The sequence below is a fragment of the Gasterosteus aculeatus genome, chromosome X (genome assembly GCF_964276395.1).
Source record: "Gasterosteus aculeatus chromosome X, fGasAcu3.hap1.1, whole genome shotgun sequence".
Lineage (NCBI taxonomy): Eukaryota > Metazoa > Chordata > Actinopteri > Perciformes > Gasterosteidae > Gasterosteus > Gasterosteus aculeatus.
The window spans coordinates 7,852,044-7,866,600 of NC_135698.1; the positions used below are offsets into that span (position 1 = coordinate 7,852,044).

The following is a 14,557-nucleotide window of genomic DNA, read 5'->3' on the forward strand; positions in this document are numbered from 1 at the left end:
GTGCAGGCTTTTTACTTGCACAGAGCACACACCTGATCAATTATATGTATCACCTATTGGCTTGAAACAAACCACTTAGGGACGCAGGAACCAAGCGTAACGGTAAACATCAAAGCTTTATAGCACGTTGGTTACTTTTTAGTAAACTTGAATTACTTGCTTAATTGCATGCAGTATTGCAAGTGGACACTAGATGGCAGTCTTAAACGGAACTGGATTGAAAGATCATGGAATCCCTTACATCATTTGACTCTTTTTTTAAATTAAATAAACGTTTCAATCATTCCTGTTACCTCGATTGCAGCAGCAGTTTAGAGAAGTCACTGCTTTGGCCAATGACTGATGACACAAAAAGTAGGTTGCAGCCTGTCCAGCCTGTGTTCAGTCAATGCCTCGAGGTGTTTGCTGTGTAAGATGGTGTATGACGTGTTAAGCGATGTAGAAATGCATTGCTTGTAGTTTGTAGGTAATAGGAAACAACACTAAGAGTCTACAACCATGCCATCCACTCAGAACGGCTGAACACCAGCTCTTTGACCTAAATGTTAATGTCAGCATGCTTACTATGCTGACGTTTGATGGGTAGCCTAACAAGTTGACACAATTTGCCGTGAACACAAAGTGTAGACTTTAAGTACAGAGTTTTAAAATCTCCTTTTTTTTAATTGCCCCATTCCAAATTGGGCGTTGTCTTACTTGATGATCTCTCTAAATGAATTGATTGAAGCTTATATAGGCTGGAAGGGCTAGTTTAAAGAAAACGTATAAATAAAGACCTTCGAGGTCAGTTTTATAACCCAATATTGTTTTACTTTCATTTGACAAGAATTGATTTACCAAAATTATTTGGATCCTTACATCGAAAAGAGAGCTGCCATGTCAGTGTATGAGGTGACTTAAATCAATATAATTAGAACAAATCAATCTCATTGATGTATTTTCTTCTGAGGAAGCTTGTGCGACCCTCATAGTCTGTATGTAATAATATCTTCATTAATTGCATGCGTCACATGCTTGTAATTATCTACCCTGAAAGACCAGTGAAGAATATATAATTTCAACAATCCATTTCACAGAAATGTGGAGCCTTTTGCCTTGATAAATAAGCTGAAGTTTGACTGTACAACAGCAGGGTTCACTGTTGCTCCAGAGACGTCCAGTTTACTGTCAAATACAGAAGCTTAATTCTCACTGCATCTCAGATAGATGAGCATCTCCAGTCCATCGTATAAATTATGAGATTTTTCCACCTCCTAGTCAATTCACAGTTATTTGGTAGCATTGCTGTTCACAGGCTTACAGTATGACCACAGTTTTTTGCTGTGCAATACATTTAAACCAACTACATCGCTACCCTTTTTAGCTTTTGAATTACTCTGGCATTTGCATTCACCATTCTTTCAGCTTCCTGCAGATTTTCCCAAATCCATGGGTTTTCCTTGGAAAAAACAAAATAGCTGTTCGTCCATCCCAGCGAATGACCTTGAAAGTATTTCAGATCTTTTCAATGAGTTTTCTTCCAGAGCATTCGAGAAGGATATATTATGCATGCAATCTATTATTAATGGTATTGAGTCGTGTTACGATCAGACATGGAACCTCAGAAAACATTTGGAGACCCTGATCCCTATGGAGGCCTTGTCCCTTAAACATGATCGTATAACAGCAGCTACTTCTACTGTACATTATGTGGTGTATTATTTACCGCAGTTTCTATCTTTTGAATTCTACTCTGACATAAGATTTCTGCACTTAGAAATCCTAAATCCTAAATCCTAAGAAACAACTAGTAGCATCAGCATTAAGCTCAGTGTTTACATCGTTTAAGACAAATATATTAATAAGACGCATGATGCGCTACATCACCGACTTTTTGGATCATCTGAAGCGATCCAATTGAAACCCTTTGCTCCGTCATCCCGAGAGCCCATTGGCTGAGAGCTGTTCTCGGGTCTCCATGGCCCCGCCCCCATCTGTCAGGCACTGCGTACAGCTCCTTGCGACTGTCGATGTGCTGTAGTGAGCTACTACTCCACAACTTTATACGTGAAGCCTTGGGTGGACTTTTACTTAAAAAAAATAAAAAAAACACCACACACACACAATTGTATTGGTTAGTGGAGCTCGTGCAAGACGCGCACGTGTCCAAACTCCTCCACCGCATTTTCCTCCACTTCCCCGAGCCCTGTTTTGCAGTATGAAGTGCAGTTATGGCGAGGAGTAGCAAGTCAGCGGCGAGGACCCTGGAGGATTTGACGCTCGACTCGGGTTATGGTGGAACCGCCGACTCCTTCAGGTCTTCCAGTGCGTCGCTGTGCTGCTCGGAGGCGCATGGGGGGAATCACTGGCATTTAACCGGATCCATGCACAGTCGACACAACAGCCTGGACACCGTTAACACTGTCCTGGTCGAAGACGCCGAGATCCTGGAGAGCACCGGGCAGTGCGCTAAACTACCCGAGCTTGAGGATGTGCCGTGGAGCCTCGGGGAAGTGGCGAGCGCGCTGTGCCGGGACGAGGAGATGACCCTGCCGCCTCCCCCGCAGGACGTCCTGCTCCGGCTCTCGGTGCTGGTCAGCCGGGTCCTGGTGAGGGTGGCGAAGGAGTCGCAGCGCCTGAGTTTGCGCTACGCCAAGTGCACCAAATATGAGGTCCAAAGTGCCACAAAGATCGTGCTGTCGTGGAGCGTGTCGATGAGCTGCGTCGGCGCGGCCCTGAGTGCCTTGTCCCTGTACAACATGAGCACGGAGGAGGACAAGTTCAGCCGCGGCAAGTCGGCGCGCTGCGGAGTCACCTTCAACGTGGGGAAGTTCTTCAGGTGGATGGTCGACAGCAGGGTCGCGGTCAGGATCCACGAGCACGCGGCCATCTACCTGGCCGCGTGCATGGAGAGCCTCTTCCGCGAGGTGTACGCGCGTGCGCTGCGCAGCGCGCTGCTGGAGCGGGATAACGGAATCCCCAAGTTCACCGTGGAGACCCTGGAGCAGGCTGTCAACGCCGACGCAGAGATATGGGGGTCTGTGCAGGTCTGGCAACACCTGATATGTGGGAAGAATGCAAGCGGTGAGTTGTGAGCACTGTAGGTCCAGGATTCCCTCTCCGCCCCGTGGCCACTCACCGTTTGATGCGTAATGGCACAATGTCACTTTGGCCTCTTGTCTCTCACAGTTTGTATTTACATCCGTATAACATGTAAAGTGTTCTTCCTTCCAAACAGCCACATATAAATGTAACACACGTAGCTGATAATGATCCAAGAGAAAAATACCCCCCCCTTAGAATTAGTTTGCTGCCACATCTCTGATATGGAAATCTCTCAATCTCTGGATGAACGTGAACTCAAACCCATTTCTGTATAGTGCGTCCTTCTAAGAACGAGCTCAGAAGGTATAGTTCCGTCTTCTAAGAGTGAGCTGCAAGCAGAGGATGGCTGACTCAGTATATGAGGGTGGGAGAGAGTGGTCCTCTTAAGGCCAGCTCGCCTCCTCCATCTTCTGTGCAGTGTTACACTGCAAAGGTTATTTTATTATATCCTGCTGCAACTGTATGTGGCTGTTTTGTTAATGCACAAAAAAAACCAGGCCCTGATATCTGCAGGCTTAATGCCTCTCTTTGAGAGCTCTCAGTGAAAGGGGCTCTTCCTGTTGGTTTTCACAATAATGCCCTGCAGAGGTGAGTTTTATTCCCCCCCCCCCCCCCACACACACACACACAGACGATGGAGACCTTTCACTCCGGCGTGCATCTTCTGATTACCGATGCACACAATGCCTCGCCCGTAGTTGTCCCATCAGCTTTTTACGTCTTTAGAAATACTTACTGCTCGGAAAACGAGTGTAATTGTATTTGGACCTCATTGCCGCTCAAACAGCGATACATCACGAACCACTCCTAACGCGCTTGCCCGTTTTGATGGATGTTGTGAAAATGCTGCTGTGGCTCCTCTTGCAACAGGTTTACGTAATGAAAGGCCTTGGGGGACCTGTGCGCTATTGTGCATTATGCAGAGTGATGTGAATAAAACTGAGTTATGGAGTGAGGGAGAGAAAGAGAGACGGACAGGCACAGAGAGAAACTCGGGGAGACTGTGACTGTATTGATGAATCACCAACAGAAGCCTGGCATCATGAGCACTGCACTTTACTTCATTGTACCTCTTGCTTTTAAAGGCACAGCGAAACATTTTTTTCAAACATGTATGTCAGCTCGTTTATCCGTTCTGTGCCTGTTTTGTGTACAATAGCCCACCATTCTAATGCGTCAGTGACACAGTCAGAAAGAGTCTGCCCGAATAACCTCAGAGTTTTAAAGTATATGAGTGCGTACTGTACAGATACAGAATGTCGATATTCCCGTCGCACACTCTGACCACTTGGCATGCAGCGAGGCACCAGCAGCAGGAGAGATGTGTGGTGTTCGGAGGTGCACTGGACCGGTGAATAGGATGAGATGCGAGAGAAAAAAAACATCATGTGAAGCGTGTGGAATGTGGATGTTTCTGGCCAAGGCTTTACAAAGCACGGTAGAGTTCACAAGGTAATAATAATTAGCAGGGGAAATGGACTGGAAAGCAGCTTGAATCTATATCGTTTTAATATGGGTACATTACATGACCACGCGAGAAAGGAGATGTTTGGTCTTAATGAACCGGTTCTGGTTATACCCTGGACACTTGGTTGGCTTTGGGTCACGTGACTGTACGTTACCTGCCCAGTGTCAAACTCCAGTGACCAGGTGATGAAGCTAACGCCCTTAGCTTCATCACCTTGAAAGACAATATTATGTCAATGCAGCTCTTTGTCTCCATTGAGTATTTTGACAGATTTCAAGATACCTGCCATATAGTCACAGAGGACATATACATGTGCATGTGTACAGTGTCTGATGTGTTTTACCCATCGACTTAAAGAGTGATTCAAATATTTATATTTTATTCACTTCTTTCTGTGTTATTACAGGCTTAGTGCAAATGGTTTACACTCCGAGGAAGACTGTTTAAGTTCATACAGGAAGTTCCATTTAGTGACAGTTTTTCATCGCATTTCTCATTGTGACACTACAGGACCTCTAAACCTCAAGATAGCCGCTATCTACTGTGACAGATAAGCCACCATTCAATCAACGGGAGGGTTGTCTTTAACAAAGCCGCTGTCTGCCAGATGAAACACCCACATCCCTCTATCAATTCTCTCAGTCTCTTTCCACCAAGAGGGAGCAATTTAGCTTATTCTTTCATTTTATGCTAACGTTGGTGACCCCTTGTCAAGGGGCCTTTATGAAGATTTATATTGCATCTCTTTCACCGAAGCTGATTTTCTTTTAGGGATGTCACAAAGCAAATAACAGTTCCTCCTTTATAAACTTTTAATCTTCCATCAGCTGGTAGAATAGTTACACACACACACACACACACACACACACACACACACACACACACACACACACACACACACACACACACACACACGTAATTCTATGGAGAGAATCTCTTATTATTAGCTTTTGGTGTAAAGGCATACATGGTTCAGCTGGAATGGTAGTTGTAACCACTGTATGCAGTACATGTGTGTACACCTTTAAGTCATCATTAATCAAATATCTACAAGAAAATACAAATCTCAAAGCAGGACCTGCATAGAACAAGGGGCTACAAAGGGGTATCAGGTCGGGGGCCGCCACAAAACATAGATCCCCAAATTCTACATTAAATAACTTTGATTACATCACCTATCTGAATTATAGCATCAGAATCCTCGTTGAGGCCCATTGCTGAAGCCAAATCCCCAAAAGCCCCCTTTGGCACATCTTTCAATCCATACCCGCCCTCTCGGGAGGTCAATATGTCCGATGCCCTGAAATCGAATTGAAGAGATGGTCAACATCTCACGGCCTGATGGAGTTCTTGTGCTCAATAATCCTTTGTTTCAGCACATGTGTTGTTTTACCCATATGCATCTTTTCACATGGGCATTTTACCAATAGGAAACCTTTTCTGTGCTGCATTTGATAAACCCCTTAACGGTAATACTCTTGCCCGATCTCAGATTTCTTTCATTTCTTTCGCACAATGTTGAGTGTAGCCTCTGTCTAAACAGCCTTGTTTTCATAGTCTCAGCTTTGTCAATAAATTCCTCATTATTAAAACATGCTTCTGAGGTTATTAAACTGACCATATTCTCTACATGACAATACTTCAGCACTCTGGGAAAAGCACTGGCAGCGAGGAGGAATTGGTTCATATTAGTTTCTCTTTGATATTAGGTAGTTAAAGCCACATCTCAAAAAATACTTAGTTCATAATTATATTCCAGCTTCAATCAGCCAACTTAGTAATGACTCAAATTTGGCAAGCTTTCTCTTTTGTACAAAGGATTAACCCAACGCTTTAATATTTTGGGAAAGCACTTAACCACTCTTAAGCACTCTTAAGTCTCTACGTAAATTATAAAGCCACAACCAAGTTAGCTTAGCTTAGCACAACGGCTTCAAACAGAGGAAATCCTGTGTTTGTCTCAAGTAAAATAGCAGTACCTTTAAATTCTTCTGATTAATCTTCTGTTTAATTTGTACAAAGCAAAACCATTATTTGGGGTGATAATTCATATCAGATCGAGATGGATTTCTGGCATAACATCATTTTTAAGCCATTGCCAGGTCTTCACAGGCTGCCTGGTAACAGCATAGTGATGACAACACTTCAGGAAAATACTGCTTGTAGCCAACAAATCGTCTGCTAAACTAAACTCGCTTCTCTTTGTGCCGGTACATTAATCATAAGGAGATTTGTATCAATTGTCTTATCCGTGGCTATATCATTAATTGATATTAATCGACAGTCCTCAACACAGTACCCGTAAAAAGCACCTAACCTCACAGCTCTGCATTGGCTCAGCGAGCATACAGCTGGCCTCTGACACACAAGCCCAACACACACATGCAAACTAACGCGCACACAGCGCGATGTCACGGGCTCCTCTAGACACGTCTGAGTTAGTGTTATTTGCAGGTGCGTGTTGGATTTCCCTTCTTTTTTTGGCGGTGGTGTCCTGTCAGAACAGGAAACTGGTCTAAATGATCGGACATGTCTTGTGGCACTCACTTCTTTGATTTCCATAACTGCGTGTGAATGCCTCGTGGAACATGGCGTGATCTGTGATATGTATCACCCTGAGGACGACTTTCTAGTCACGCTTTTGGTGTGAAGTGACTTTCTAGTCTGGGCAGAGCTGGTTTGGGTGAAACATTTAAAGGAAAGTTTCACCCTAAAGTAGTTTTAGGTAAGGTGATTGGTATATTTCCTTCTATAATCAGTATTAAATGTAAATAATGTAAATAAGAATATGGGTTCCTCTGTTTCAAAAAGGAGCTCAAATAAGAACAAATATTGATCTTGTAAGCTGACTCCAAATGAATGCTAATGTTGCTCCGTGCCTGCAGGTTGGGTAACAAAGTCACAAAAAAATGTATATACAATCATATCTCACTGTTTTGTTCATAGCTGTAACCACTGCCCCAAAGCCACCAAACAAATGAATTAAACATGGGAAAATAATTACTTCTACTGTAGATAAAATTGTGTTTAATCCTTTTATTTAAAATGCGTGGACCTGAGATGGAAACTAGCGAGAGACACACCTGTGTGGGAAAATATATTCAATCTTTTTTGTCCGTATTCCCGCAACTGTCAAAACACATGGTGAGGCATGGGTTGCTTTGTAGACTTACCATTTTGCATTGACATTCAAACATTATTGAGTGTGCAATCCATTATGGAGCTGTCAGAGATACTCAAAGCCTCTACAACTTGCATCTTTCTGGAGCTGTTGCCGGCATCATGTGAAATATAACCCTGTTGAAGGATAATTTAAGGTAATTTGATCAACTGGGCATTCTGCTCCGTGGCATTGTTCTCGCCTTACTGCCATTTTCTTTCTTTGACTGAAAAAACCCCACACAATCTCTCCAGCACACAGAACACACATATCTGCCTCTTATCAAAAGGGACCCCGGGAATGGTGGAAAACCAGCAACTAGTCACGCTGGCGTGCACGAGAATGGGTGGTTACAGCACTGTTGCATATTCCCATGAAACAATCAGACCTTTACAGCATCAAGCGTTCAAGAGGGAGCCGGTAGGTCAGTTAAACGTGTATGAAATCCAGACCGACTGAGGCACTTGTTGAGGACGTGTTGTGAGATATTAGAAGCATGCTGCTCTTCTTTTAGTTTGCTTTGGGCCATTTGAGGTCAGTGCTTCCGGGGGAGGGGGGGGAGGGGGGGGGAGCGCCGCTCTCATTCCAGCTCTTTTGTTCAACATCCAATGCGCTGTGAGGTCGGTGCCTGGTGCATACGTGCTGAGCACAAGGCAGGCAGACAGGAATGATTGCGGTCTGCAGTCGTACCACTCTGTACCAGTGGAGGCTAGTCCCCGTTATGTTTGGGGTTAGATAGAACATATCTGAGCAAGGGAAACCCTTACACAGCAGCATACACTTTGGCATACGTAGAAGTGCTCGTGCACACAGAGAAGGACACACACACACACACACACACACACAGACACATGGGCCAGGAGCAGATCTGGTTTTAATTGAAAAGAGTTCTGGAGGGAGACGAGGAATGCTGAAGTGACATGGAGTCTGGTACAGAGTCGGTGAGCTCCAGCCAAGCTTACTTCACCTGATTAGAGTGAGGGTTTTTTTTTCCGTTAATTCTGCGCCCTTCCGGCAACACCTGTGATCATTTAGTTTTTTTTTTTTCCTCCTAAGACCCTTTTTTTCTGGTAAGCCTCTAAGGATGAAGTATAAGTGATAGTTGCACAATGTCACTCATTACTCTGTGTGCTGGTCCATGTGGCTGGAGGACCGGCTTTAGCTTCAGTATACAACAGCATGTTTATAAATGTGGCCGTGGTCGTAGACAGTAAACAGAGTTGCATTCTAATGTTGAGGACTCTTTCTGGTTTTATTCAAGTTGCCGACTGCGTGGATCTGCGCCGTGTTTTTAACAAAACATTGAAATTAGTGCCAACGTAATCAATGGAGATATCTCTTCAGAGTCAAAAAACCCTTCTGTGAGTTTAGAAAAAGACTGCTGGAGCTGCTGCTGCAAGGACTCATTTTAATTATGGCCGCGTACACGACTGTTCTTTCACCTGAATTCACCCACACTACTCAGCTCCTCCGCTCCCTTCACTGGTGGCACAGATCAGGTCCAGTCTACATCCAGAACATGGTCAGAACTTATGCTCACTCCACTCTGCATCTGCAAAATCTGCTTGTTGCAGCCTCGTCTTCTACTGAAAACACTGCAGAAGATCACCAGTCTTGTTCACCCTGTACACTAATGAATGTGCAGTGCTGCTAACAATTATACTATGAAGTTCTCTGATGATACAGCCATCCTGGGTCTCCTGTCGGATACATCAGATGCAGCTGTACACAAACACAAAATTCAGAACTTTGTTGAGTAGTGCAACGAACACTTCCTCACCCTCAATGTAAAAAAAGAAAAGAAAAGAGGAGATGGTATTCGACCGTAAATCCGTTGGAGACCGCTCGCCAGTGGCAACCAGAACGTGTTGCTCGTCTAGTTCTACTAGTTGAGCGCATGCTGCGGTTTGGTAACCTCAGTGTACAGCTGAAAGCCCAGGTCACCCGGCTAACACAACGAGCCGTGAAAACCATGGGGGGTGTGGGGGTCAGAGAGCATCCCACACTTCAGGCTGTCTTTGATGAAACCATCATCCGACAGGCCCAGAAGATTATCTCAGACCACACCCTCGTCCAGCCTCCTCCCGGAATATCAGCTCCTTCCCTCAGGCAGACGCTCCAGAGTCCCCCAGTGCAGGCTCAAATGGAAATAACATCTATCTAATCTAATCTAAATGATGTAACTTACTTTTGGCGCTCAGCCGTTTGGCCTTCTTAAAGAAACTGTACTTTCTTGAGTCTTGTTCTTTCTGGGTCTGTACCCTCTTGGCCGAATGCACTCATTGTAAGTCGCTTTGGATAAAAGCTTCAGCTAAATGAACACTTAAATGACATCTGCCCCATTTTAATGCTGTTAGTGCCACTAAAATTGAGCTTTTAAACCAACCTATTTACATTCCCATTAACTGTCAGAGAGAAATGTTCAATATGTTTTTTATCGCAGGGGAGATTATTGAGGAAGCCTCAGCAGCGTTATTTATGTCTTTGGGATGTGTTTGTTTCCCCCCCCTTGACTAAATCCTCCCAGATGACTGACTTTTTTCCAATGTGCAGGTAGAAAATTCTGTATTAGCTCACAGACAATGAAAATATACCAACACTAGACCAAAATCTAAGAACCACTCTGCACCATGGAGGCAAATCCAGTGAAGCCGCGGCTAAGAATAAATTGTTCACGACGTCGACTCTGGGACAAAAGCACAGGGAGAGAAGGAAGCACAGATGGCAAGGATCAAACAAGAGAAGCTCTGGGTGACAGATGAGACCCAGTCAAGCAACGCCTCCTTCTTATAGCAGGAAGACGACTCTGGGCAAACAAGAACCAGCAAGTGGATTAGTAAGGCGAAGCACCACTATCTACCGCACAGTTTTTATTTTAATTTTTTGCCTGTTGTTGTGTGGAGCGAAAATGATCCTGTTTAAATAACAGACAGTCTGGCTTGAAGTGCTGAAGAAGATACGGGGTAAACGCGCTTTTAACTTCTCCCTTTTGATGTGAGCCGAGAGAAGGTCGAAGAAGTGGCGTTGTCGCATTAGACACGAGATGCGCCCTATCGAGAAGGCTGCATGTCGCGGCATGTCGAGTGAACTTCAGGAGTCACCCAATTCCAAATGATTTATGCGACACGTTCGTGTAACACAGTACCTCGATCCACTCCCCTGGGACAAATGAGAGCAACGTTTTAGCAAATGCCCAGGTTGTCTCGTGACACAAGAAGCACCATGCAACTCCGGTTCCACTGGTCGTCCCACAGGAGCACCAACACGACTGCAACCTGGCTGTGCAAGTTCGTTTCTATGAGCCTCCTCTGGGTGTTTGTGTTAATCCTCACCTGATGATGCCGTCTTATCAGGTCATCATTTCCCCAAATCAACATGCCAGTGAGTCAGTCGGTGTGAAGAGGAGCCCTCATCGGCCCACAGAGACAAAGTGAAGATTCTATTCACCTCATTTGGTTCAGCTTGTTTGTGCCTCCGAACGTGTTGATTGGATTCTGTCACAGGAATAGTTTGATATTTTGGGATATGCAGTGCTTAGAAGGCGAGAATGGATGCCACTCTCATTTCTAGTTAAATATAAAGTTACTGCAAAGACACAGGAACATGCTTGAACTTACATGAAAGTGGAATTCATCCTCTCATCTCACTTGTAACAAAAGAAAAAAAGAATGTCACGAGATGTCACACTATTCCGTTAAAATCCTCATCGTTTGTCACTCAGTCCTTGACTTTCCTAAACCTTTGACAGAATGTTTGCAGAGGTGAGGAAAATCCTCCCCCACCTGCCAATGTTGAAGTCAAGCTAACCCGCGGCTGCAGCGCCCTGAGCCCCCGGGTTAAGAACATGTCTGGGATTTCTGAGCTGAGCTTCTCCTATTTCCGTCTTTTCACAAACCCCTTTATTTGTTTTTCTTCTGCACATGACGGATGCAACTGTACAAACACAGAGCCGATAGTTCATGTCACAGAAATAAACAACAAGAAATGGTCCTTCCGTGTTTCTCCGTGAAAGAAAAAACATCACTTCCTCATACGGTAATTATCCTTCTATGAATTTACACCCTTTGTGTTGATCCCTGCTGCTGTTATGAGTTATGAGTCCTCGACGAGCACCTCGTTGTTTTCGAGTCACGCTTAAAAACGATTCAAATACCCGACTGATTTCCCACAATGCCTTTCTACAGTCCCATGGAGCTGCCTGTACTTGTTTTGTCAATTTGCAGGTGGAGGGATAAGGTGTGACGGTTATAACACCGAGAAAGGAGGCTTTTGCGGCTGAGAAAGACTCAAGAGTAGCATCTCCTCCTTAGAACTGGTCTCGCGGCTGCAATGCATTGTGGTCTGTCGAGGTGTCTGTGGCGAAAGAGATGAGGAGACACATTGGAGAGAACTTTAGAAACGCTGTTGGCTCTTTGAGAGTGAAAACATGCAAATCCTGAAAAGAAAAGTTTCCGTAGTAAACAGCGCTTTTATTATTTGATTGAAGCTCAATTGAGCTTTTTAGGATTCATGATTAATATAATGGGGAAAATATTTGACTTGTGATATTTAACAGTAGCATTATAGTCAACGGTGAACAGCTGCAGAGGTGCTTTTATTGACCTGCACTGAATCCAAAGGAAATATACTGGGTCTAAAAAGTACTGGGATCCGGTTAAGCTCTGCGTACAACGCACAATACTGGGACTTAGTCACATTCCAGCCGGCATTGAACCCGCTGATGCTCTGCTGAGTCAGTTCCAACGGACCTGTATCCCATTACCTCCCATGAGGGCTCAGAGCACTGACCTTCGGACTTTGTGTGCGTTGTTCCGTATCTACAGGATGCGTGTTTGAGAAAAGCGAATACGTCATTTCTCGAAGAGCTGAGCCAGACTCATCTAGACGTGGATAAGCGAACGCCTTCTCCTTGTCCGTCCTCACTCGCTCTGTCTCGCTTTGCACTTAATGTCTCGTTTCCGCTGCTCTTCCACCATGTTTCGTCCTAGCCTGTTCACTTCAGTGCGTTTGTACACATTCTTCCACAGCTCCAATGGGCAATATTTGCCAACTTGAGCCCACGTTGTCCTGTCCGACATGTCTGGCAATGCTCTCGTAGCTCTGTCAATCAATGCGTGGAAGGCCGCACTGGGAAGCCGCAGCCGAGCTGTGGACACGTGTGTCCTGTGACATGACACGTGTCATTCGGATTGAACCATAATCGGTGGCCGTAGTTTGTACCGCAGAGTGTGTGGGGCAGTGTGGTCTACACATCCAGTGTCAAACAGCCTTTAGTCAAGCTCTGTACTGCTGGACGTTGGACGTCTTCTCAATCCTTCACTCCAACTGAGTGAGCTGCTCAACCTCTGGCTGAACTATCGGCATGTGGTTCGGATCACCACAGGAGAAGGTATATGTCTATTTTGTTCATTTCTTATTACTAACATATGCTGGTTCCTGCCTTACTCCCATTTCATTCTTCATGGGGACCATGAGACTGCCAGAACAACAACCCTACTATGAAAAGACAGATGGAAGCAGCAAATGGAACTTTTGACATTTCTCTGTATATTTTGTTTTGGCAGTCGTAGCAGGGCGTGGTACATTAAACCTGAACGATAAAACATTCCTGGAAAAAACCCTAATTTTGAGCATATTGTGTTGATCTCTGGAGAAATGGAGAAACTGTTGCTTTGCACATGTGCTTGCATTTTAAATGGTTTAGGTTTTAAGTCCTCAAATTAGAAGATTGAACTAATGTTACACAGATTGTTCCCAAATATGCGATTTGAGAGGAAGGCAAATCCTGCATTATGACCCCTGAACTACTGCATGCAGTCACCGGGGCGGTAAACTAGCTGCTGATTATGAGTAAATGCCTCGAAAGCGTGGACTGTATTGTCTCATTTCTCATGCATTGAGCGAGAATAATTTGGATGGTTGAATTGTGTCAAATAAACTTGTCTATCTCATTACTATTACGAAAAGAATTTCAAAGAGTCATTAGCGATGGGTTATAGATGAGCGGTTTCTACCAACTTAATGTCCAATACTGGTCGTATGGTGATTCTTGTTGGTACCAGTAATGAGGAGTGTCGGGGTGAGTTTGACCATTTCGGCGTAGACCTGTTGAATGAAAAAGGAATGTTAGTTTGAAATGTGGCGCTGGTCGGGGATGACCAGCTTCATCCAAATTCTGATCTGATGGTTCTTGTTTCAATGGGAAATGAAAAATGTCAATCACGTTGCGCTGGAGGCCGAGTCAGCGGATCGCCAAAGAAATTAGCATAAATCTTCAGGGCACCGCGGGTATCAGTGACAAAACATTTTGTCTGTATGTGTAGAAAAGGTTGAGATATTTGACAGACTGAGCGCCAACTTTGACCCACTGATTTAACCTCTTTGAACCAACCCGACAGATGTCTGTATATTTATGGGTCCAGAGGAAAAGACCGTCAATCACCAAATTCTATGGGACACATCATCTGGAGAGCATGACTGTGGAAATTATGATTGCAATCGTTTAATTAAACATTCAGATGTTACAAACGGGAGCAAAGTTGTGTCGCTTGGCTAAAAAAACAGAAACAGAAAGGCGTTAAGAAAAGCATTTGTTTCAGGTTCTCAGGTCCAATGGATGCGCGCAGTGCATGTTAGCGAGAACCAGTGAGTAGAAAAGCTGTGCTTGTTTACAGTGAGTTGTGTTTTTCTTTTTTTTTAATAACCCGAGCCGATTTCTGGAAAACACCCACACAACTGCCGCAGTACAACGGTGATCAAAGGCAACTCTAAAAAAGACGGTTATTTCAGTTCATGCACTATTTCTCCTTTGAGTGACAAGAGTCCAGCGCTCTCCTCGACTCACC

At 44.5% G+C, this 14,557-nt stretch overlaps 1 protein-coding gene across 2 annotated transcripts in view; it reads left to right on the plus strand.

Moving 5' to 3' along the window:
- Positions 1 to 105: 105 nt before the first annotated feature.
- LOC120809357 (ankyrin repeat- and BTB/POZ domain-containing protein 3-A) overlaps positions 106 to 14,557 on the plus strand; it is a 54,867-nt gene continuing 40,415 nt past the window's right edge. For both annotated transcript variants that reach the window (XM_040163090.2, XM_040163091.2), the window contains exon 1: positions 106 to 3,063. In XM_040163090.2, coding sequence (XP_040019024.2) covers positions 2,211 to 3,063 — 853 coding nt within the window. In that variant the 5' untranslated portion in view covers positions 106 to 2,210. The remainder of the gene's footprint in view (positions 3,064 to 14,557) is intronic.